Here is a 27,338-nt window from a genome sequence, read left to right on the forward strand (position 1 = left end):
GTGAGTAGCCACACTGTAGCCCCTGGGGACCAACCTGAGTTATTCCAGTACCTTTGTCAAGGGCAATAGCATGAACCTAGCTAGCATGCATATATTTAGTGAGTCCATGAGTATGTACAGTACCTAGCTAGCATGCATATCTTTAGGTGTGGGAGGAAACAATGCAGCAGCAACATATGACCAACAATACCAGACACAAATGCTGTGATTGAGAGGGGAGTTTAGACCACTGCTTAGGAGTGATTACGTTATCAACAGAATACTATTCATACTATTTAAACCTTTTCTGTATTTTTGAAGTAGAGGTAGGGATAAGAGACTTCAAGGTCTTCAGGATTCACAAATTATGGCAAACATGGTCATTGGTTGGCCTGGGCCATGGCTCAGTGGTCCAGGCACCTTGGCTGGTAATCCAGTCTGGCAGTGTGCCGCAGGCTAGACTCTCTCCCCATTTCCTGTCAGCCTACTGTCTGTCCCTCCATAGAAAATATAGAATAAAGGCGAAAGCCTTTATCCCCAGTCTAATCACATTTGTATAAGTATTTATTTGAATAATGTGGAAAGGAAAACAAAATCTAAATTGACAGAATAGTTGAAAAAGTTAGTATTTATTTAGTTTTAATACAGTATGCACTGTCAAAACATCACTTTCATCCTTAATTTCAACTGCATGAAATATACTATACTATAATACATCACATATATGAACATTTGCATGAATCCCACTGACATGTCATTGCTATAGCAAAATTATCTTGAGCACTTGCACACGTGAAATCTTATCGCCATTTACATACAGTATCTATCTACACATAATTCTACAAGTATAGAAAAAATAAATTAAACACTTGCTTCTGTACATTAATTTATGATGCAAGTGTTTGTGAGTCCTTTGGACTCCAAGTGATTTTCAGCTGCATCTAAGAACATTTCCGAACATCCTCTCGACCCAGATATACCCCAACCTTCTCTAAAAGACAAACTCTCGATACTTCTCCTTGAAGCAGCATATAGGTTTCAAAGCACATTTCAATAAGAGCGTGTAATGAGGAGAGCGCATATGAGAAGTAGAGTTAAGGCTGTTGAGATGCAGAATCTTCTTTGCAGAATTCATCTTTATTCTTTTATCAATTCAACAAGTAAATAGTCTCTACTGGGTGAAGGCCGCAATAGGCCCTGGCTCAATAAATCATCTCCGCTGTATCTTCCTAAAAGAATATTGATCAACGTGGCTACTGGTATGAAGTCAGATTGGTGAAAGTACATATACCACTTAATCTATGTCAGACTATAGTGAAATCTACAATAAAGGGTTGAAGGGCACGTATCCAAATTGTTGAGCATACAGTATGTTAACACAGGTTGTCAAAGTGGGGACCTTATGGGAATCTTATGAATATCAATTAATAAGATTTTGCTACTGTAACCATTTACATGTCATAATTTTCAAAAGGTTTCGGCAATTTGAAGCACATATTTGTGAATTCAGTGTGTGAATAAAATCATTCTGATGGCCCAGAATGATGCTGCATGAGGCACATTTCAACACAATCAAGTTTGAGTGAGTGGTCTGGCCACGTGACCTGGACAACCTAACAAAGCAGACATCAGCAGACCCCAAGGAAGAAGTAAACATCACTTGAACCACAAAAACAAGCCTTCTGGAAAAAGATTATGTAGGCTTTACAGTGCCACAGTAAGTTGGTTCCCCAAAAGTCTATTTTGAAATGTCCCCATTACTTCTACACATTTTCCTTCAGGTTATTGCTATAACAACCTACAGCAAAATACATGTAAAATCAGCAGAGATTCAGGATGGTCAACTGTACTGGAAAGTGGAAACCATCTTTCTTAAGAAAAGAAAAAAAAACAAATATCTCTCGTACACAATATGAAATAATAAAAGGCAATATTAGTCTGAATGAAGCAATATGAGTATTCAAGTGTGTATTAGGCTTCATATACTGTAGCACCTGGAGAGAAATTCATTCCAGGTGAATTGTCTAATGCGTTGTGTAAACAAATAACCAGAAAGCAGCAAAGTAACCAAATATTTGATAAAGAAAATTCAAAGGATAAACCAGGGAAAGCACATTAAGGTGAGCATATATTTGGCTCAGTCTTAAGATTAAAATTCTGTCAGACTAAAACAAGGCTATATTGATACCGAGGTTGGTTGGTTGTTTTTAAACTGTAAAGGAGTGAATTGTTGTTGTGCAGAGAGGATATTCCAGCCAGTTCACTGTCAATAATAGATGGACCAAATCATTTATTTATTCAACCTCCCCTCCACACCCTCCTCTCCTGTCCTGTCTGACAGGTCTGGTTTCTATTGCTAAAAAGGGGGTGCCCTGGGGGTGTGGAGTGGAGGGTACGAGGCTGACGACGATCAAGGAGAGAAAGCAGTCCGTAGAACACATATGGAGTAGAGCCCATTGGGATAGTAATCCCGCGAGACACCAATTTCACAGGAGCAGGCATTTTTAAGTTGCTGTGGGTGGGAATGGGCGTAAAAAGAAAAAAGAAGATGCAGGGGTCCTGGAATAACCAAGGAGTATTGACAGAGTGGTGATATACAGTACAGTATGTCACATTCTAGGCACTGGGAGATGGACAAACTGGAGCTGGAAGTTTGATTGACTGCAGTGAAGTGAAGGAGAGCTGGGTGGACAAAAATATCTTTGAATGATTGTGACTTTTGTCAAATAAGGAGAACATTATTTGAAATATTATATCACTCTATACAATCTGCAGTATGATTAGCAGTTATCCAAGCCCACTGTGTCTCTGTCCATGGTGCTGAAATGGGGAAATCCTTCACCTATCTCTCGCTCTCATGCTGTCCGTTTGTATTTGGGTCTGGAGGTCTTGACTCTTGACGGGTCCACCTGGACTGTCAGTGAAGAGCTTAATTTGAGTCCCAATGAAAATATTGCAGGAGCAGGTATAGTAAAACCTTTCTGCGGGCGGTCAAAAACAAACTGTGGGCGGTATGAGGTGAAAATATTGTGTGAGCAAGTGTCAATGATCAGAAATCCAGCAGACGCACGATTAAGAAAACAGTCCTGTGCAGGGCTCTAATGTGGTGTGAACAACTCATAGGCAGCATGGCATAGGCTGATGTATTCCCAAATCCCTAGCAGACTGTGGTCATCACAACGCTTCTGTGTTCTCTTCATTCATCCTCTTAGGGAGCAGATGGTTCCGAGTGTCAACGTTGAAGGTAAAAGGGGCTAGAGTGAAATGGATGCATGAGGGGTTTCAGTGTGCATGCACACAACTACAGCACTCCTGCATCTATAGCCTGGTACAAAGGCAAGACAGATGGTTACCTTTGTCAAACTATAGACATCGGCTTTTTCATTGGTATCAGTACTTGTTTGCCATGTAGTCCACAATGAATGAATGGAGAATCTGTTCTGATCTAGGCTAGATAGTTCCCCCCTTTCTGGTGAGTCAAGGGTGAAGATGGTACTAGGCTATTGGTCACAAGGTTCAAGTCAAATTGTTGACCTGTAGTTATTTCAACAGCTTGGCTCTTGCTAAACATTTATGTGCATTCTTATTTTTGTTCCAACTTCCAATATTCTTTGTTCTTTTTTGGGGCTCAGAAAAAACAAACAAAAAAGCAATTCCCTGTGCTGTTTGCATGAACAATACACTTCCTAAATGTGTTGTCATTGCCTTGGAAGAGGCTTGGCAGGCTAACGTCTCGCAAGGAATCAGGAAGCAGCTGGGTGATGGCGAGAATATTCAGGATCCGCTGTGCTAATATGTATTGTTAAGCGTAGTTCAGACCAAAGATTCGCAATGAAACGATTTGAAACTTGCAACAATTTCTGAGGCCCAATAACATACTGTATGTGTTTAATTTATTGGGCTCTGGCATGTTTTCTCACGAATGTTGTCGTGCCCCTAGTGACTTCAAAAACATGCATCACCTAAAGTAATTACTCAACAGGAAACGCTACCTTAGTCTCTCCAAATATGAGATGTTTCACTAGAGATACTGGAGGGGGTCGGAGACAGCAGTCGGAAAGGGCTTGAAATCAATGGAAAGATAAAGGCTGGTGACTGGTGTAAAATGTTAAGCCACTTAAGGAGTCATGTAGTCAATATACCAAATATAAATGGATTCGTAGAGATTTGAAAACACTTCAGAGGAGCGTGTCTGTAGATTTCTAATTTTTCTTTTAAATGTACAATTGAATTTTTTGAGCAGCATTTCAATCCCTGGCTTCTAGTGGCATTGTGTTGAAGTGTCCTTGAACCACTGAACCCATAACGGCTCCTGCCAGGCAGGCAGCCTTACATAATTGCCACTGCCAGGTGAACACCATTTATGTTGTAGCCCATTCCCAATTAGACCCATCTTGGGGTCGTGGCCAATTGTATAGAAATAACCAATAAATCATTATTTTTATGAGACTACCAAGCAGACAAATATAAAACGTATTTGAATTGCAAAGTCTAAGACCTCAAACATTTTGTGTATCGGATTCCATTGTCCCCATACAAAATATTGAATAACACTGCTATGGTCTTACTTTCCACTAAAAGGAATCAAATGGTTTATAGCCTACTTAGCGGGTCTAGAGCAGTCAGAAAGTCAAGGTACTGTACTGCTACTGAGAGACTACTTTTCCCCCCAATGGTGATTATAGTTTCCCCACAGAAGCATCCAAGATCGTTTTCAGTCTCCAGTGATTCAGTTTTAACTCTGATACAACAATTGCAGACAGTGTAGTAGCGGCAGCAGTGTTTCCCCAAGAATTAAGTTGTAGCCATCAAAATAATAAGTTGTGTCAAAAGCACTGTGTATGGGCAATACCCAAGCTTCTATCTTTTTGTATGCAAGATCATGATTAAGATGCATCTTACAAATGTTTATTTCATAGATGTTTATAACAAGCCAATGTAATATAACTGCAGTAGTTCATGAAGACGTAAGACCATCTTCCATCATTAAAAAAAATCTAAAAATAATGTAATTTCTTTTTAGCAGCGGCACTCACATTTCAGCAGTGGCGTAGTGCCGCTGTTGAATGCAAACACCAAACAGGGGAAACACTGCGATAGTGTTTGGCAAATGCTGCTTTATAGAACTAGCGTTTTTGTTCTCGCGTAGCCAGACAACTATTCCACAATCTCCTAATGCTATATAGTTCGGGAATTACACCTCATGAAATCCGATTAACGGGAGCTGCCATTTCCGTTCACGACAACATATTTTGAAATATCTTTACATTTCATTTTCTACTTTACATTTCTGCTATGCAGCAAGCTATATTCTGTATATGCTTTGAGGATTTTAGTTTATATTAGGATAAATGTGTATATTAGGATAAACTGTAAAGACGAAACGGAAGTGGGGAGGAGGCTTCACATCCGCTTTCTCCCTTAAAAGAGCTTCCAGTGTCCCAGACTGTATGACCGGAAGCATTTGAAAATTGTGGGAGGCAACTGTCTGGCCACGTGAGACTAGGGGGGAGGGGTTATAAATCTATGCCTTAGTTCCAAACGGTAAATACTGAATCACAGGAGTCTGGCAGGCCAAAAAAATAAGAAGTTTGTAATGGCCAACAAACTGTTTGGATATAGTGAGAGTTTGTCCTATTGTCAGTGCTGTCAGGTACAGGTGCCAGCGTTGTCCCTCCATGTCTGCTGCAGCTGATGGAGGTGCTGAAAGGCTCTCTGGGTGACATTGAGAGCTGGGTGGACCTTCCTCAGACTGGGCTCGCCGAGCAGAGACAATCCACACAGTCCAAAGTACGCATGGAGAGGGTCTGGTCAGGACAGGAGGAATGAAGGAAGGGGGAGGGGAGGTGTTTACAAAGAAAAGATGGAAAAAAAGGAGGGGTGAGAAAGACGACTGATGCTTGCTGATCAGAGATAAGATGCACGTCAATAACATTACATTGGAATGTGTGAGGGCTCAGTGTTTTTCCAACTACTTTATATATACTTTAAAAAATAATTATAAATAAATAAAAAACCACGGCCCCTTCACGCATTAAAAGGACAACATCAGACCTCAGAATGATTAAAATGGAGTTTGACGTTCAACGGGTTTATATACAGTAGGAGGGGGGGGGGGGTGTATCTGATGAAATGATTATCAAACATCTAATATTGAATCAAGCAACTTAAAAACTGTATGGGGTAAACACAAATCCCGGGGGAACGAATGAACCCATAAATGTTTGTGAAATAGTGAAATACTCCTTCAAGATCCAAAAAGCACAGAGGTTATTCATTAGGAATAACAACCACCATCCTCATCTGCACTGTCTTTTTAAGGACATATAAATTATGCACATGCAGGACCTGTTTTGCCCCTCCCCTCCCCTGGGAGAAAACTAAAAGCCATGCAGACCAGTAAATGGAGCAATAATTGAATTATAATGAAATGACTGCTGATTAGACCCTGACAGCAGAATCGATAAAATGCCATTAGCTGTATCAAAAAGGACTGGGTATGGATCAAAGTCAAGGCTGCCCCAACTGTCAGCATACTGTATACAAATTTGAAATTTTCCCGTAATGAAAAATTAAAGTTTTCATAAAGCTTGAGGGCAAGTGAAGGCCACGTTCGTTCAAAGTTTGGATTTGAACAACATATCACATGATTATTACAAGATCAAATCCAGGTCAGGTCAGGTCACTCAGTTCAGTTTCAATTTCTTTTCCCCAGTACACTTAATGTTTACTACTCAAATTACAAAGATTGATTCAAAGACCTGGACTCTCGACAGGGTCAGAGACATCAGCAAAAAATATGTTTGGCATTGCTGGTGTGTCTTTCTTCCAGAAACATTATGTTGCTCCAGTTGCAATATAAAACCAACTAGAAAAAGTGCCCTTCTGGGCACAAGTCTCCACCAGGAGGATAGGACTGTGTGAGATGTTTGGCAAAATGTTTAGGAGTAATATAAACATGTTTGCCTTTGATGGTAATTGGATGACTTGAGGCATTTTGTTCCAAAAATGTGTTTTGCAAAAATCAACCTGTTGGTGGCGCTATAACAGGCCAATGTGAAAAGGGTGGGATATATTCATCAGCCTAGTAAGAAAATGTGTGAAAGATTTCACGTAAATTGCATGCTGCGTTCATGATTTGAGGCTTTTGTGCAAAACGGGGCAATCTTGCAAACTGTGAAAGCCAATTATAGCCAATTAGGATGGAATATGAAATATCGGACAGATCCGACTTGAGCACATGACCATAGAGATACTGTGTAACGATTTGTGTGATTTTTGGACAGAATCTGGAGGAGTAATATCAAAAAATGTGTTTTACAAAAGTCGGCCTCCTGGTGGCGCTATAAAAGGCAGATGCGGAAAATGCAGGTCAAAGGTTTGTCCTTGGCCTCTAGGGAGTGTGCATGCAACGTTTCACGCAGATCGGTGCAGTTTTAGGTAAAAAATGTGAAAAGCTGCCTCATGGTGGCGCTATAACAGGCCGTTCTGGAAAATGCAGGGCAGAGGTTCATCGTTGGCATCCAGGGAGTGTGTGTGCAAAGTTTGGCATCGACCGGGTTAACGGTGCCGGAGATTAGCTGGTAACAGACGGACGGAAAGACGGACGGACACACGGACACACACACGGACGGAGTGCAAAACATACTCTCTCCCCATGCCTTCGGCCTGGTGGAGACAATAAAGAGCTAATTTCCGTGCCTAATGGTCAGGTGAACAACTTGGGTTGGCCTAGGTCTGCTTGGTTAAATACAGCAGCTAGTCTTCCGAACTCCCCAGACCAGTTCCTACCTCAAAGGCAATGGAAGGCACAACAATGACTATACGTACATCCAAATCTACCTGCATTCACAATCCAAAGCCTATTCATTCCTTAAAACTCTTTGTTCTAGAATGGTTAAGAGGCTTTGTGAGCAGAATTTACTGCTGTTGTGTTTTTTACAATTGTTTCTTCCCGTCCGTCCGTTCCCAGACCAGTTCCTGTAACATGAGGAGCTTGATCTCCTGTGTCTTGAGGCTAGCTTTGTACAAACGCTTCATCAATTAGACATCACAGAGGCAAATGCACGCGCACACGCACGCACACACACACAAATTGACCACACATGCACGCACTTTGGATGTACAGGTACAGTATCGGGTAACCAGCAGTTTTCCACTGACACAGTGAAGCTCAAACTCCACCCGACCTCTCTGCACCTGTAGAGGGCAGGGATCTAACCTTCAAGATCTTACAGACACCGTTAACAGAGAATAGATCTTATTCAATCTTTTTGCCAGGTGTAAACCTGGGCTTATAATCGCTCATTTTCTTTTAGCGACCTAGTCATGATTGCCATTGGCTGCTTCTAGTAGCGAGACTAGCGACCTAGTCATTATTGGCTGCTTCTAGTAGCGACCTAGTCAAGATTGGCTGCCTCCTAAGTCCTAAGCCAATTGGAGTCTGAACCCATACTCTGAAAGGCTGCAACAAGGAAGTCTGAACCCATACTCTGAAACGTGGAGCAAGGAGCGAGTGACAACAGCAGCCAATGTTATGAGCTAACTGGAGCTACAGGAAAGGCATAACAAAACACAGTGAGTGAACCAAGAAAAGAACGTACACGAACGAAAACAGCGGCCGGGAGGTTGTGACATAGAAACATAAGTTAAAAAAAATAGGGAAAAAAAAAAAGAAAAAAAGGGGGGACAGATGCACAATGGAGAGCACATGTTTAATTTGTCAGTTAATGATACGCGTGTCATTCTTGATCTAGACGATATGAAAAGTTAGTCCATGGAATGTTGTTGTTGTATCCCTTCTGCAAAGACGAGAGCCGGTGTATGCATGGCTGAGGGAAGTAGCGGTGCTAGGGGGGGCTGGAGCACCCCCTCCCCCCAGGCACAGCCCCCCCTCGGACAGAAGGGGAATAATAATTTTAATCAAAACAGATTTCTGTTACTAGGCCTAAATATGCTGTATGTGGATGGCAGAAAATCCACCAAGGACAGCGATTCTGGAGTCGGACTTATGGAGGTTTGAAAATCCTCCTTTCAACTTGTTTGCACTGAGATTATATTTGCAATCCCATAGTTGGAACGGTGGGGCGTTGCTATAGGAACCGGACCAATGTTAAAAGCTTCCGTAGGCATCAACCATTATATAGACGGAGTATACGTTGGGGTACGTATATATATACGGACCTGGGATATGACGCCACCTAGTGTCGACGTCCGTATATATACGGTCTTGAGAGAAAAAAATATTTGAGAGTTGCACTCTCTCAATCGTCCCTCTCTTTTTCTAGATCATACAATGATGTTGTTGTGTGGCCTGGGACAGCAGAGCACATAATTTGAAGTTGTTTTTTAAAAAAAAAACAGATCATCGTTCGGCGAGTCTGGTTAGTGTGTGCCTCACAAAACTACTCATATTGAACCGTTCAAAACTAATGTGTGCTGCTACACCCACATTTTTCATTTTCTGAAAAATGAACATTTTGGAGTTAGTTGGTTTCGTCCCGACAGCAGAGATATATAAACACACACTTCCTTTTGGTGTCCAACATTACCTGGATGGCTGTCCGGCCACTTGGCAAAGCCCCCTACCAATCGATCTTGTGTCGACAGGATGTAGTTCCTGTTCTTTTTGTAGTTGGTGTACTGAAATACATCTAACAGCTGGGAGAGGACAGGAAGGAGAGGCAAGAAAAATTGGAACAAGAAAATTACATCATGACAGTTCCAAACATTAGAAAGTAAGTACAAGAAAGAAGTTCTTTAACAAAAGTGGCATTTTAAGAAATTTAAGCATATTGATTGATGAAAATGTTTGTTGTGGCCAAAATTATTTTGATTAACCATATTATGGTTAATCAAAATTATTTTGGCCACAACAAACATTTTCATATTGTCCCATCCCTAGTGATTGTGTGTGTGTGTGTGTGTGTGTGGTACCTCTAGCGTAGCTCCCACCCAGAAGGAGTAGCATGTGTCTACAGGTTTGTTGGGCCGGCCCTGGAAGCCGTTCTCCTGTCTCATGATGCACCAGCGGCGTATCCTGTCCAGCTGACGCTGACTCAGCGTCTCCTCCAGGCGACCCATAAGACGCAGGGACGCGATGGCACAGAATGTCGAGCCACCTGCACAGGGATTCATCAAACAGAGACGATAAGGCACTTCACCTGGATAGAAACCTTGTATCTATATTTCAATGTTGTCGTTTTGTGATTTAATGCCCTACTTAGACACACAAAAGTAGTGAAAATAGGAGATCTTTAACAACAAGCTCTATTTTAACAACAAGCTCTACAACAAGCTCGCTGTAGATTGGCCATTTTCCCTATTTTAAAAAGCTTTAAAAATAATAAAAACTGAACCGTTTTGGACATATGAGGTGTCCACCCGACAGTGCCGTTAGCAGGGTCTGACAGAGACATACACACAGTAAATAATAATAATAATAATAATAATAATAATAATAATAATTTATTCAAAGTACTCAAAGTTGCGTTTGGGGCGGGGGAGAACCGGGAAGAATTTTATTAGGAATATAAATAAATAAAAATCACACTTGTGTTAAGTGAGGGGCGCCTTTGAGGGTAAATGAATAAGACAATATAGTGTTAAAAGTGTTTTTTAAAAAAAGTGTTAAAAGCAATAAAAAGAGTCTCAGGTGGGTTTTGGGAGTACACAGGTTCCCCCCCCTCAACCTGTGTATGCTCTATCTGGTTAGGAGGGGGAATCTCTGAGTGCATTCCAGAGGGAGGGGGCAGCCACAGAGAAAGCCCTGTCACCCCAGGTCGGTAGCCTGGTCTTGGGGACCCACTAGGCTGACTAGGGCACAACTGAGAATGTAAAAATGGTCTCTAGCACTCTCTACACGTTAATTTTTCTAGTCTAATATAAAAGTTTATTTCACTTTAAAACACTTCTGGGGTCAGTTTAGCATCCACTTCGGGCTGTAAATAACCCTTTAACTTAACATTCTGGAATTTGCTGTGCACCTGGGCAGCCAGACAAAGTTAATGAAAAACATTAAATACAAAAAATACTTTGTTGTAACGGTTTGAACTTGAAAAATCGTACAAGGATGTCACGCAGTCTCACGGTGTTCATCCGCCTGGAAATTATCTGCCGACAGAAAGACTACTGTAACTGCATAATGAGAGGGCACAGAAAAGGAGGCTAAGAGATTGTGTGTGTGTGTGTGTGCGCGCGTGTGAGGGAGTGCCGTTACAGTACTTTAGCTTCTTCATACACAGCAGTGTTGATTTTGGCGTAGTATTAAGCCGCGTTCACACCAAGGAAGCTAGAAGCAGCTTCTTGCTTCGTGCTCCCATGTTATCTCTATGCATACCAGCGTTTTCGTTTTGAAGCTTGGAATGAAATAGCTTTTTTTTGTGTGTGTGTGCTTTTTTTCTCCTGAAAACGTAACTTTGACGCAGCTTTTAAAAGCTGGGTTCTGGCTTCAAGAAGCTGCTTCTAGCCAATCAGAGCACAGCGTGGTTTGAGAAGGCGGAGTTTAGCTCATTTGACAAGAGCAGAAAACCTCTGACCAAAGCTGACCACACCGAGATCGAATTAAATTTACTTTTTCAATAAGGGCTGTATATGACTATATGTAATATGAATGATTATTTGGCAAGAACATAGCATATTTATGGAAAGAAATACAAATATGAGCAACAAGTTGTCGAAGCGGTGAAAACTGGTTGTGTGTCACTGGGTCACTGGGTCACTTGCGACCCAGTTCTCTCCCAGTGGAATGGCACAGTAGCTGGGGTGAAGTGCCCTACAGTCAGACCCCCCGGTTCTCACCGAAGCTAAGCATGGTGACCAGAACGCCGTCGCTGACGCTGATTGTGGACTAAACACACACACACACACGGTTGATAAATTAGCAGATAGACAAAGAACTAAACAATATAGTTAAAACCGGTTGTTTTTTCGTGGCGGACCCGCTGCCTATTTTCCCCAAACTCTCTCCGGGAAGAGGGGAGGGGATGAGCAGCGTGCTCTGTGGTCGTGTGTGTGTGTGTGTGTGTGTGTGTGTGTGTGTGTGTGTGTGTGTGTGTGTGTGTGTGTGTGTGTGTGCGCGTGTGTGCGTGTGTGCGTGTGTGCGTGCATGCGTGCATGCGTGCGAGAGTTCACAATCAGTCAATAGTAGCTAGCTGTACATGTTGAAACTTGGGCACCGTCAATCATACCTTTAAAAAAAAGAATAACCTTTATATCAGTTGTATGATATGTGAACATCCCTGATCCGACCTAAACCGAGGACTATAAATGATAATTTGCAGTGTGATGATGATCACCCAACCTCCCCCCCAAGGCTCAACCCCGGCCCGCAAAAGGAAGTACAGTAGTTCAAATCGGATTTTATGGACTTTTGATATAAAAAAAAAACACACAAAAATGGAACAGTTCCCATTGTTTTGGCATATATTGTTAGGTATGCCCATGATGACCACGGATATGCTCTATAAGGGGGAAATACATATTTTTTATTTCCCTACGTCATTAACATTTTAGTTTTTGTCAGTGAAAAAAAGGTAGTCAACAAACACTTTATCAGAGTTTTAGTTGACAAAATCAACACTTATACACAGTACAATCTCAGTGTTGAGTTTGTAACTCAAGTGTACAAGCCCCAAAACCTGGTTACATTTGTACACTCTGCCGAGTTAAAGGGGGTGTGTAGGTGTACGTGAAGTCGTGAAGTAAGTGTTAACTGTTAACCAACTATATTCGGATAGCAGTCACTGCTATAGTGTTTGTTACCAATTGAATCCCATCAGGAGAGAGAACTAATATGGCATACAGGTCAGGAAAACAAGCGAAAGTGAAGGTGTTAAATTATATTTGTGGAGTTCCATCTATTGACTGGATAAACTCCAATCTTTAATTGTAGTTAACAGCTGGAGAGATGGTGAGACTGCGGTTACTTAAAAGGATCCCTGGCTAATAATCCTTATATGCCTTAATACAATATAATTGCCCTCTAACTAAATGATTACAAATATGTTTTCTTAATGTATTTTCTTTTTTACAAAGGCATATCACTTAGGGATATACCGTTCTTCTAAACTTGTAGATTAAGCATATAGGATTTAAGTGGTTAAATGAATACTCTGGATTTTACTGTGTAGGGGCAACAGTTTAGACCTGTGTCCGCAAGAAGAGGCAGTAGTATGCAATGTATATGCATGCATGTGCTTTGCTTGTTTATCTACAAACAGGGCGGTAATCAGTATAGCCACAGGGATCAGCCATCCATCAACAACTGTTTTCCAGCTGTCAGTGTATAGACCATCATCACCATCATCACTTCCCTATACATTACCCCTATTACAGAGCTACTTATCCAAGAGATGTGTGGAGCAGGAAAGGGAGGTATAGACACGGAAAGAGTGAGGGGTATAAATCTACCCTACGTGTCTTCCCCTCCTATCATCAACACTTATATTGTGTTTTCTGCCTTCAGGCACAGTGCCATCCGAGAGGGGAAATAAAACACTTGTGTCCTGGGACGGCTCTTATTCCATTTTCCAACCCTGGGTGGAACACTTCAATGCACTTTGTACAATACCATGGTCTAGCTATTCGCTATAGAACAAACACTTGCGTACAAAAGGCATCAACTGTTCACTTTAGACACAGCAGAGGTCTTGACTCCACACACACACACACACACACACACACACACACACACACACACACACACACACACACACACACACACACACACACACACACACACACACACACACACACACACACACACACACACACACACACACACACACACACACCTGAGTGCAGGAGGTCTTGAGTTGACACCACACCACACCACTCGGATACACACACGAGTGGGTGGGTAATAGGCATCCATCTATCCTTATATATAATCAGTCGCCAGACAGAAAGTGGGTTTGGCGGTGGTTGAAATAAGCTTGCATGAATCCTGTAATCACAGAATTAAACTAGTACAGAAAGGGAATTGCCACAGTTTGCCCTTTGCAGTTAACTTCCAATGTACTGCCATACTGTATCTTCTACCATGACACAACTCCTTCCTGTATCATGCCAGAAAGTTATTAACGTTGTGGATCTGTGTTTGAAGAACAGGGTTTAATTTGGGTGGAGGAGATAAATGAGGCAATCGTATTTAGTCGGGGGGAAATTTAATGGTCAAACCAGTGGGTCTTACCCCCATCCACCACCAGGAAATGTTAAATTAATGTTAAATTAAAAGGACATGAAATTTTAAAAAAAAAGTAAAAGATTTACATCTGACACCGACAGTTGAGGTAGTTTTGTATGACAGAGGTTTTGTTTCCGATATGACTTTTATTCTCAACAGATCTGACATAAGATCCATACTGCACCATAATGGATTGGTTTGCCTACTTTTTGTGCACGCAGGTATCAAATAAACCCAGCCTGTATAATTCAACAGTGCCCACAAGTGCAATCAACAATCTTCATTTAATTTAGTTTATTTAGACAATCTTCATACAGTAACATTACATGATACAGTAACATAAATTAAGGTGTAACATATATTAAGTTATAGGTTTAAGGTGGGTCATAACAATACCAATGTATTAATATAAGACCATTAGACTCACCATGAGACTCCAACCCAGCTCCTTGGCCAATCCCATTGTCATATGACTGTGAAGAGCACAACAATAAGCATTTAATTACATTCTAAATATTTGAGCCACCAACAAAGTATATTTCTTACTTCATCACGTCATTACATAAAAATACAATAAAACCAGATTTCTATTTAAAATCCTTCACAGTATCCAGGGCACACAACATAACGTGACACAGGAAAACAGCATAATAATATTGCACTGTGGATAAAGGACAAAAAATGGTCTACCTGATAAAAAAAGCATACAGTAGGCAACGTTTTAATTCCTATCTCTAGAAAACATAGCCTGCCAGTGCAGTGCCAACTACAAACATACTTTATGCTGTTAATGAACCCTAGGCACAGCACACAAATAATGAACAGCTATCTTCTGTTACAAATCAGCTCAAAATATCCCTTTCCATCATAAACAACAAATTAACATCTGTGTTACTGTTTTTCAAGACATGTCACGACGGATGTAAATGATTAGGGAGAGATTATGTAAAGAAAGTCATTAACAAAAAGGTGATATGAGAGAGAGGCAAAAGAGGCAGATGCCAGAGAGCCACATAATAATTTTGAGCTGCTCTAGACAATTGTTTTATGTGAGAACAGAAAATACGCAATACAGACCTAGAATTATCTAAGACAATAATGGTGTTTAAGATTCAGGTCATGCAGTGAAATCATTTCATGTATGAAATTCCCCAGGCATGGATGATCACCAGTGAGACGAGTAATGATATAATCTATATTAAGCTACCCCATTTCCCTCTTTGTTTAGAATACCACCATGTGAGTCCTAGTATTTAGCAAGGGTTACGTTTATCTCTTCCATGTTTGCATACCATTAACTGCACCAATAGATAGTGTCGGTAATGTTGACCTCCAGTGGTATAAATAATGTTTAAAGGGCAACTGTATTTGCCTGTCTAAGAGGCTTATGATTTTGAAGAGGCACTGGGAGGCATAAAGACTGCACTTACTATTTATAGAACAGAGCAACTAAACAACTGATAACAGATTATCAGCCCCCTAGAATCACAGTTTGGGACTTAAAATGGGTCACAAATCCACTATGAAATAAAGGACTGGGGCAATAAAAGTAGGAGGCTTGCTTTACTTATCAGATGCATCATTGTCAATTACAACTTTAAACCAATCCTGGAAACACATCATACAATGAAATGCTTGCTTGTGGATAATTTCAAAAATAGCCAATTTACAAGATCACAACATGAATTATTTTCACCTTTTTTTAAGATGTTTTCCTATGAAAGTGGTTAACTTTACTATAATTTTGCCAGCCTATCATCCAATGAGAGAATCTATTAACGTATAATAAACGATGATTATTCAGATCATAGGTTTTTGTCTCCCTACCTACAGCATATACAGCTGTACATTTCTATACTAAATACAACTAAGATCTTCTCTTATGGGGGTCCCCGACTCCCTGCATGGCACCAATTATTTATCTTATGGGGGTCCCTGACTCCCTGCTTGGCACCAATTATTTATCTTATGGGGGTCCCTGACTCCCTGCATGGCACCAATTATTTATCTTATGGGGGTCCCCGACTCCCTGCATGGCACCAATTATTTATCTTATGGGGGTCCCTGACTCCCTGCATGGCACCAATTATTTTCACAATTTAATATGTATCAATTTGGCATCCTTGACATGAAAATGTTTGAGCACATCTGAAATATACAGCATCTGTCTGGCTGGAGGAAATGCACGTGCCCCCCCCGCACCCCCCCCCCCCCCAAGCAGAATACACAGTGTAATAAAACACTCAGGAAGTTTGTGATAAGGTCACAGTCACACATTGCATACATTTCAGTTTACAAGTCAATGAGACTCTGTGTCTCTGGAGACTTTGGTTGTGAAAGAGACACCATTGACGAGGGAGACAGGTCCCGTTCTATTCACTAGACCCCCTCTATTGAAAGACAATGCTGTTGACACAGATCCCATAGTAGACCTTGCAATTGAAGACAATCTGCCAGGCTAAAAGGTTTGAGTTAAAGATCAGTTAACAATGGACTATTTATATTATCAACTCAAAACACGATTAGGTGGTTGGTTGGAAAGTAAATGGACTGCACCTTCTCTTGTGTTTCTGACCAGTTAATCGCAATTTACAATGTACTTCACATTCAAATACCACAAGAGTGTAACACGGTTATGGAGTCATCAACCGGCTCATGGGGAGCAGTTGGGGTTCAGTGCCGGGCACGAGGAAATGAATCAGGGACCAACTGGGAACCTTCCAGCTCCCAGATAGCCACTCACCCCCTGAGCCACTGCCATCCTCAAACATAACTTAAAACCAGAAATGAAACTCTTCCATTCAGCAGTTTTACATAGATCATAATCCCCAGCAGCTCTCCATCATAATAAGTAGTGTCCGTAGCAAGATCCAACAAGTGTCGCAATTTATTCAATGGAGGCAAGGCCCAAAAGCCTATTGTGAGGTGTTGGCCACGGAAGAATTCTAAAACTATTAAAAGAGAGGAATGCACTGCATACTAGTCCCAACAGAAAGCCAATATTTCAACGTGGACGTCTTTGACAGGTCATGGTGATGACCTGTTTATTCACACACTCTATAGTACAGATATCTACATTGTAGACATATGTAGCATGTTGTCTGTGAATAAATTGCTCTCCAACAGTTTTGTGGTCACTGCCATCCACTGATGGATAATGCAACTGAAATCAAAGCCTAAATGACCAGATGGGTCCATAACATGAGCAACAAACAAAATTAAAAACACATTATCTTTTCCTTTTTTTCCCCTTCTCTCTGTAGACAATGTGCTAGATTATGTGCACCATACATTATGTGATACTAAGCCAGATTTCACCAAATTAAAAGACATTCCAAATTAATAATAATTAAAGAAATGCTAAATTGGTCTAAGTCTAAGACAATCACATACTGAATATTCAATGGATAGGCATGTATGGATCCTGGTGACCACCTGCACCTCAGTGGAAAACTCAGACTGGACCAGAGGTAAGAGCAGATATCACCAGTTACTCCTTAAAGGAGAGTTCCGCCAAAAATAGTCCTTTCACCTTATTCTGTTGTCTTGATGTTCTGTCCAGACCAGTAGAAGTGATATTTTTCATATGGGTCAATCTTGGCCATTTCCCCCAGTCCCCTCAGAGTCCCTCTGCACCTTAGAATGGAAGCGTTTGGGCCTTACGCTAGTCCGCCTATTAAATCCGCTCCAAAATGAAATATTCCATCGACATATGGACGGCCAGCCGCTTGTAACGGTTTGGTTTTTCATTGGGTGAAATGCATGACTCATTCAAGAAAAGGTTATTTTGATTTGCTTTCTCTGCTGTGCTGAGTGTCAGATTGCAACGGAGCTTGCAGTCTCACGGTCAACATTTCCATCCCTACAGCCGACCACTAGCAGTAATGTGATAGTCCACTCCAGTTCCATACTAGTCTACTTTTCACGCCCATCCCTAAAAAAAAAAAGAAACGGAGTGGCAGCTCATTAAAGCTCACCCCCATGGGTATCGTTAAGATTTTATCGATTCTGACTCCGTTTGCCAATCAAATCTGGTTGCAATTACCAATACCCCGTTTCGGTTACATAATGGTAAGAAAATGAGGTCAAATGAGGTCAAATGTTAAGGTAACAAAACTACCTTCATTACCACATCTCTGAGGACCTCTCCTGGACCCTCTGGTCAAGAAGGCCCACCAGCGTCTCTTCTTCTTGAGGAGACTGAGGAAAGCACACCTATCTCCTCAGATACTGGGGAATTTCTACCGCTGTGCCATCGAGAGCATCCTCACGTACTGCACCACGGTCTGGTATGGAAAACTGTACAGCCTCTGACCGGAAGGCACTGCAGAGGGTGGTGAAAACTGCCCAACGCATCACCGGAACATGTCTCCCTGTCATTAAGTCCATCTATGACAGACGGTGCCTGAGGAAGGCTCATAACATCATAAAAGACCCCTCTCACCCCAACCACAGTCTGTTTGCCCTCCTCCCCTCTGGGAGACGTTTTAGGAACCTTGGTTCCAAGTCCAGCAGACTTAGGAACAGCTTCTTCCCCTCCACTGTCATCTACCTAAACTCCTCATCCACTCCTCTCCCCCCTCCAGTGTCAGCCCCCAACCCATCCATCATCCCTGTCGTATCCGAGACTCTGGACTCATCCTAGTCTTGCACTATGTGGACTGCGATATGGCCACTGGACTTGTGGAATGTGGTCTGTGGACCTTAGTTTAGCACTTTGTGCATTGGGCCACGTGCAATAAGGGCTACGTGCAATATGGACAGATCAGGTTTTTTCTCTTCCTTCTCATATCCTTATTTATTTATTTAAATTACTTCTGTTCAGCCCATATCTACTGTTACTACTGTACTACTGAATTGAATGTATCCTCCTCCTTGCTGACATGTTTGCACTTTTGGTGAGATGCGAAAATACTTTTCGCTGTGCTGTACTTGTACTGTACATTGACAATAAATTGAATCTCATCTCATCTCATCTCATTTATGATTACTAGTACAACTGTGCATATTAGTAATACCTGAGATGAAGCCAGTGCGGCAACTTTTTGGCCTGTAAATACTGGTGTTTAAATTAACCAAAACCAATTGTCAATTTTGTTATTTATCGGACACCCACCTAAATCATTAGGGTTTTATCGGTTCCTTCATTTTTATTGGTAGTGGGCAATTTCGATTAATTTCCTACTTGTAATCTAATTTCAATACACCGTTTATTATTTAATACAGTATAATCTACAATGGAGCTATTTTAAAGGATACTAAAGAGCCTTTTCTGCTCAGCTGGCCTATAGTGATAATGCTCCAACTACAGAATGGCCTGAAGGGTTGAACACTGTGTGAATCAGAATAATGAACGACGGTTACTCTATCTATATTAATTTAGCTATGGTGTAGCACAAAAAACCCCCACAGAACTCCCACCAAGCAACCACAGATGAACTATAGTGAGAAACAAAAATCCAATTATGCACACAACCACTTTTATGCTCAAACACTGGCAACTCTAGCAGGGTCTCTACTCACCACACTTCTCCTGATGTACTCAATGGCTTTCTGGATGTCAATGCCCGACCAGTCGTCCAGCATGTAGCAGATACAGGCAGCGCAGTAGACAAAGCGCATGTCATTTTCACTTCCTTCTGGTACAGCGTAGAAGCTGGACGCAGACAGAGACAGACATGCATACGCAGACAGACACGCATACGCAGACAGACACACATACACAATCAATATCAATTTAAGATTCTCTACGCGGTGGCAAATCAGGCATTAATACAATAAAGCAAAGACAAATAATTAACATACATTGAAATAAGATCCAATCGTTGCTGTCGGGAGGAAACCACCTAACTCCATTTTTCTTTTCAAAATCTTTTTCTTTTGGTTTTATAACAGTGTGGATGTCAAGTCACAGGTTCATAGAAACAATTAAAACATCAGATTTTAGTGTCAGTGACTCAGAGGTAACAAACGTATAAATCACAGAGATCATGGGCAGACATAATGAAAAGACTATGTTGTTGTGCAAAACATGCCCCTAACTTTTTTTTTTGCGTAAATCAGTGCTATTGAACACCCTTTACGTCTGTGTGTCGTTTTGAAAATATTGAACCAATGAAAAGTAGTAAAAGCGCTTGGGACAAAACCTCTTAACTCCATTGGACCCTCAAACTGACTGCTAAAACTAACTCCACCACTTCTCCCCCTCTCATGGAAGTAATTGACAATATATAAACTTTGATTAGGCAGAATTGCTTTGTTTTCGAAATATAAGGTCTTCTTCATTTCCTGAAAGAAATATATTTTTAATTTCCTGGAAGATGAACATTTTGGAGTTAAGTGGTTTTCTTCCCCACAGAAACCACCTAACTAAAAAAATGGCGTTAGATGGTTTCCTCCCGACAGAAACTAAATATAAAATAAATGTTAAATAAATATTATCAACATGAATGTATGTTGATAATAACTAAACAATAATCAGAGGTAGGCCTCTAATTGGCTGGGCTGTAATGGAAGTCTATGATTGTTCTGAGGTCGGTCGGTCACTTTTCCATAGTTCTGCACCGCTAGATATTGAATTGTCCGAGTACTGCGAGACTACCCTGGACATGCATACCAAACTGTGATTAAAAGTGAGCATACATCTACAAGCCTAAGTGTTGGGTACAAGTGTAAGGCCAAATGTGGATTTGAATGGCGGCGGCGCTTGCCTTTATGAATGCTAAACCTTCTGTGAACCTACTGTAGCAGTGACAGTTTAATGAGATACAGGCATGGGCAAGCTAGGATGAATTAAGTGTGTGCATGCATGCGTGTGTGTGTGTGTGTGTGTGTGTGTGTGTGTGTGTGTGTGTGTGTGTGTGTGTGTGTGTGTACCTGCCGTCCTCTAGCTGCAGTGCTTTAAGGCCAGTCAGACAGGCCTGTTTGTCGATTCTGCCCAGATCATCTCCTAGTATTACTAGAGAGGCCAGGCCGGTGTAGGTCATGGCTATGTGACCGCTGTCATACGGATGGGAAATCCCTGGGCCCTGGAGCATTAACAGAACATATACAAATCAGGACATACTGTATAGAACAAACTGGAAACAATATATATGCCCACACCTGCATGTGGCACAGCCTATGACAAAATAGTCAAATGCTGCTCCAGACAAAACAGAGCCAAATAGATTGACGACAAGACTTTGACCATAAAGATTATTTTTCCAATTACAAAATGTATTATACATCAATTCTGACAGAGTATGTAGTAGCATACAGAAACGTAGGGGTAGAGTGACCCAAGAAAATCTTTTTGCCAGTGTTTATTGTGAGAAATGCTTTATGAGTGACATAATTTGGTCAAACTTGACTACAATAGACAGATCTAGATGTAAAAAGGTGAAGGGTTTAGAACGCCAGTACCTTTGAGCTGTAGGGAAGTCCAATATGCGAGGAGCCCCGAAAGCCACAATGACTTAAATTAGATTCTTGGAGAAAAGGAAAAAGGGGGGAGGGGGGAGAAAATAAAGGGAAAGATTAATTTATATATACTGGAAGTATTGAAATGCAGACATCAAGGAGGGGGGGGGGATAAAAATAAAACAAATAAATGTCTGTATGTAATGCTACATCATCATCTCCAAATGACGATCGCAGGACGAAGGACTAAATCTGTGCCCACTGACCTTCAGCACTCAGCAGTGTGGTGCATAATTGGCTGCACAATGCACAACTTGGGAGACCTAGCTAATATGAACAGGGTGTGCTGTTGCCACCTAGTGGGAATAGTTATTACCAGCTGCAAGAGAGGTAGGACATTAGTCAAATGTTTAACCCAGGGGTGCCCAAAAGGTAGATTGCGATCTACCAGTAGATCACAAGGGCTGTGCAGGTAGATCACATTACATGCCCCTAAAAAAATATATTTAATTTAAATTTTGCCACTTGAATTAAGGTGACTTGATTGACATTTAGAAGGGCCTGTCAGCTCAAACCCACAATGTATTACTTTGTTTTCAAGATTGTTGTGCACAAACGTCCGTAGCATTAGAAAGTTATATACTGTGGAGTAAGGAAACAGCAAGACAGGAGACCTTGGGTGCGTCGAGGTAGTTTACTCACTTTCCACATATAAAATATTACCGTACACACTGTCGGTAGAAAGAAAAACCCTACCAATTCTATTTTCCTTCTATTTCCCATTCCAAGTGTGTTTGTCTTATGACTTACTGTAGCCTATGTAACACCAGCCCCTACCCCCCCCCCCCCCCCCCCCCTAAAACTATGAAACATTTCAAAGATTTATTTTCAGGCAAACATGTCCACCGTAAGATGAACCTAAATAGGTTTGAATGGGGTTTCTAGGTGTAAGTATGTAGGACTAGTAGCATGCCACAGTTTGTGCTATTGCCATTGAGAATGCATTGGGCGTTTAAGTTAAATACGGGGGGGGGACATATTTTGACAGCAGAAACTGCCTGTCATAATTTCTCCCCCCTCCCTATTCCAAAGCCCCCCCAGGTACATTATATATTTAAACTATTTTCAGCAATGGTACACCCGTGTGAAGTGAGGGGCGCTAATATATTAAAGTCTTACTCATCTTGATTAGGTGATGTAATGGTGATGTGAAACAAACGGTGCCAACACAAACATTAAATGCCATTAACAATATGACATGAGGCACATTGTTATGACGTAATTTTCCCTTCATTGTCAATGGCGTTTACAAAACAAACATTGAACTAAAGACAAACATTAAACCTGTATATAGGAGGGGCTTTGCCCCTCAAAAACAAATCTAGGAAACAAGAAATAAATGGCATTTACTCACGTCCCATACAAATTGGTCCACAGCCCACATATGGGTTTGTGAAACTGTGCTTTTGAGTCTACAGTAGGGGTTCTCAAATGTTTTTATACCACAACCCCATTTTATGAGGGAAAGGTTTTGGTCACCCCACACTGTGGGGTGACCAAGTGGAAAAGTGGAAAAATGCCTTATTAATATTCATTAGAAATTTAAGTTAACGCATTAATTCCTGCTGCTGATGTGTAGGGTGTAGGCCTATCTTATCAATGTAGAATGAAATTAATAAATGATATTGAAGCGGTGCTGCAAAGGACTCGATCGCAACCCACCTCCTGCAGTATAACGAAAGCGTAAACCCATTTTTGTGCCTCTGCAAGTAAAGGGCTTGTGTGTGTTCTGTTGCTGTTCTCGTCGGTTGGAGCTGTATGCGTGTATGAGGAGTCAAAGTCACTCTAACCTCCAATGCCCTGCTGGAAAACACCTCCAGCATATCTTCACACATGGATGTCTGGATACCGGAGAACTCGCCACGGTACGCATATTATTAGCTGCCTCAACTGCTGCTAAGAAAACAATTATCAAAAACTGGTTTGAACCGACTGTTAACTTGAAGAGAAATTAGCTTAATTGCTTTTCTGATATTTGTTTACTGGAGCGTTCTACTGCCAAGATGAATGGCGCCAGAGCGGACACTGTGGACAACTGGTCCAAAGCTCTTAGTCTTGACGCAGTTCAATTAATTCTTTAATTGACCAACAGTTTGCTTTTGGCTCCCTTGTCTGTATCTGTAGCCCTTGTACTGTACATGTCTTATTTGTCTTGTCTCGCCCTTGTCTGTGTTTGTCTTGTACTGGTCTGTAGTGTCTGTATGTTTTTTTTGCTTTTGTTGTTTTTTTCCTTCTTTTTTTTTAACAAAAACAAATCCTATTATATTTTGCTGACTCATGAGTTTTTCGAGTTATAGTATATTTATATATGAATATCGATTTTGTTTGTTTGTCTTATTTCCACCCCTTTTTTATTGTCTTTGTTTCATTGTTTTAGCTGTCCCTGTGTAAGGCCACCTATGTGCATTGGTGATTTACATGTTCGTCTCGTTAGAAAATATAAAATAAATAAAAAATTGATAAAAAAAAAACTCGCCACAGTGAAAATTCTTCATCAATGTCTTCATCGTTATGCTAACATGCTGTCTTTATCAGTGTAGTATGTCAAACTCACAGATGTTATAGTTAATTTCCAAAGTGATCAAATTATTTTGTGCAATTAAAATAATGGTCAGCTAGATGATGATAAAAAGGCGAGTATGTGAATACCAATGATAAGTAGGCCTACCATTTCAGGAATTGTTTACTAATGAATTACATTGTTTCGGTACTTTGGTGTTTAAACTTTTAGCATTCCTACTTTCTCTAGTGTTAACTCTAAACAACTATCCTCTTCAATGCAATTTAAATGAAGGTAAAGTAAAACGAAAACGCACTAAATTGCGGCGAGTTGGTAAACTGGAGAGTTCTCCGGATACCGAATGTCTTCCCTCCCTGTGTTAATGATGATTAACATGAACTCAAGTACACAAGTACACACCTTGTACTCTCTCAGCTGTAATGTAATGAGCAAACAGCCAGGCACTAAACATATGGCAGCAGCATACTTAGCCCAATCAGCCATCACTGTACCAACATAATTTATGATGCTATTCTGAATAATTACCAGCCTAGACAACTTAACAGATGGCAGAAGGTGCCTGGTTAGAGATATTCAAAAGCAAATGAAACCCAAGTCATTAAATATTCAGATTCAGACTTTATGTTTTGAACAGATAGGTGGGACACTTTGGGGAGGGGGTGTGGTTGCATGCCCAATTAATCTCCAATTTACACCAACTGCAAAGTATTACAGATTTCTGAAATGTTACTAGGCGTCGACAGGTCTCAGAGGCACTTGCCATTTGTGCACAGGTCAAGTTCTACTTGCCCAAAGGTCATGCCCACTTGCCCGAAAAGTAAAAGCAAATTATAAAAACGATAGGTAAAATTTGCACTTGTAGAGTAAATTAATGTTAAATCCAGCTGATAACTGCCGATAACTAGCAATCATGATAACTAGCAATCATTCTTGTCTTTCAAAGTGACTATCGTGGGGAAAGGTAGCATTGTTCTTCATAAATAACATACATTATGTATAAATGCACCATGTCTATGTCTGTACGTCTGTAATCCACGTAACTCGAGTACCGTTAGCCCCACCGACTTCAAATTCGACACACGTGTTCCACACCGCCGCAGGGGGTGCAGTGCCCGGTTTCGAGTCGGTCGGACCCACAGTTGTCCAGAACCGACCCAAAAAGGCCTCTGCCCGGGTCCCTTCCCGTGGTCCATATATGGAGCTGGCCTGTTCTGACATCATTCTGACGTCTGCATAGACTCCATATTTGGGCATGCCTGACAAAGAACTCCATATATGGGCATAAAAGGAACACAAACATAATATCTGGGTGGGGCATGCATATCCAACTTGCATCGTTCCAAGTAAGCCAGTGCCCAACAGGCACCGCTGTAGAGGCCCCACGGGCACTGCTCTAGTATTTAATAAAGTGGGTCAACCTGAAAGCAAAACGAACTCTAAATTAGGATATATATATATATATATATATATATATATATATATATATATATATATATATATATATATAGATTAGATTTTGCGCTCTCATTGGAAGGCAGGTGGGTGTAAGTGCCATCCAGCCGTTTCTCTAATTTCTTTGAAAGTGTTGATGTCTCGGAGCCATAGAGTAGAATTGGCTCGACAGTCGTCCTAAATATATATCTCATGTCATAATGTTATCATATTCAGTGAAGTTTACCCAGGGCTTAAAGCCAAAAAAATCCCAAGACTGAAAATGTTTTTTTGCAAATCTGCACTGATCTCATTGAATGACCCCTATGAAATCCTCAGGACTGAAATCAGTCCCCAGGACTGAGAACTTTAAGCCCTGAGTTTACCCATCTAGATATACATTTAGTTGTACAACATTAACATGTATAACATAGCCATAATTATAATTATTGAACACTGAATAATACTTACTATCTTCTGTGGGTAAAACCTGTAGGGAATATATCCACTCGATCATGTTGTTCTTATCGATTACATCCAGAGCATCCAACACGTCCAGACCAGACAGCGCAAAAAACACAATGGTCAATCTGCAGATACGGCATAGAGGAGATGTCGTGGGGAAAAGAAGTACAATAGTCAATAGTACATTATTTCATAAATGTTCATTCTAATCGAACGTTGTGGTGCAACATATAGACAAATGCAACGAACTAGCACTGAACATGACCATAAAATAAATCAAAACAGGCTAATAACTGTCATTGGCAAGGTTACAGGTCAATAAGCACTCCTGTAACACACATCATCAGTAGCACACACATCCACACTTCAACTACAGACGTTTACATTAGACTGTTTGGCAAGTCTGCATAGGAAGTTAGGAACTATTCTGTGATTTCTGTCTGTACATTCCGACTCCCGAATATAATTATCCCGAGAATGTATTATTCTGGTAAACTGGAAGCTAAATAAAGTACATCATACTTACAGCATCATGTGTGTGACAGTTTAACGAGGTCAATTTAACGTGTGACAGACATCATTGTTATTATTAGCGACATATAGTCACATTATTAGCCTCCCATTCAAACGGCTAGCAAGCTAGCTTGCTGCTTAGTCAAGTTGTTCAACAATACTGATGATATATTCCAGTCAACTTACCGAGTCGTTTCTAGGGAGGAAAAGCTCTCAGGTAATACCTGCAGCGATCGTTGAAAGAATCGTACATGTCTATCTCTTAAAAAGTCTATTTGCTCAAATTCTTCTAAGTGGCTCTCTTCTTCCGCCATCTTTACTGCATCTTTACGTCCGCATTATTTTCCGGTCGGCGTATTCTTCAAAATAAAAGCATCGAGTAGTTCCAGCACCACTCAACTTTTAACCAAATTGTAGGGCCACAAAGGAAAGAAAAACACAATTAAGAAACAAATCAATATGTATTTCTCATTTCATAATTTAAAAGTTGTTTATATTCATGAATCATGATTGCACAAACTGGGAGCACATCGATTTGATTGATTGATTAACAGTTTGCAGAATTTACAGTACATTTCAAGTAGGCCTACAACTCAATACAACAACTGTTAACTGTGAGTGGAGGACACCATAAAGCATTACACTTGTAATAGGACAATAGGACAATAGGACCCACCATTTTTCAATTCATCAAAACAATTAGAGACGTATGAATATACAGTACACAACTATGTAGTCAAAACAGGTAAAAAAGGGAAAAGGGAAAAGAAACTTATACAGTGA

At 40.8% G+C, this 27,338-nt stretch overlaps 1 protein-coding gene across 1 annotated transcript; it reads right to left on the bottom strand.

The window, feature by feature from the left end:
• Positions 1–589: 589 nt before the first annotated feature.
• Positions 590–26,914, bottom strand: pggt1b (protein geranylgeranyltransferase type I, beta subunit). Its single transcript, XM_079517232.1, has 9 exons — positions 26,742–26,914; positions 26,049–26,167; positions 21,569–21,633; positions 21,041–21,192; positions 19,688–19,820; positions 14,592–14,637; positions 9,916–10,100; positions 9,531–9,639; positions 590–5,786 (listed from the first exon to the last, which is right to left on the bottom strand). Exons 1-9 carry the CDS (start codon positions 26,867–26,869, stop codon positions 5,629–5,631), a joined length of 1,095 nt encoding a protein of 364 aa, XP_079373358.1. The 5' UTR covers positions 26,870–26,914; the 3' UTR covers positions 590–5,628.
• Between the last annotated feature and the right edge of the window lie 424 nt (positions 26,915–27,338).

This window comes from Electrona antarctica, assembly GCF_951216825.1.
Source record: "Electrona antarctica genome assembly, chromosome: 12".
Taxonomy (NCBI): Eukaryota; Metazoa; Chordata; class Actinopteri; order Myctophiformes; family Myctophidae; genus Electrona; species Electrona antarctica.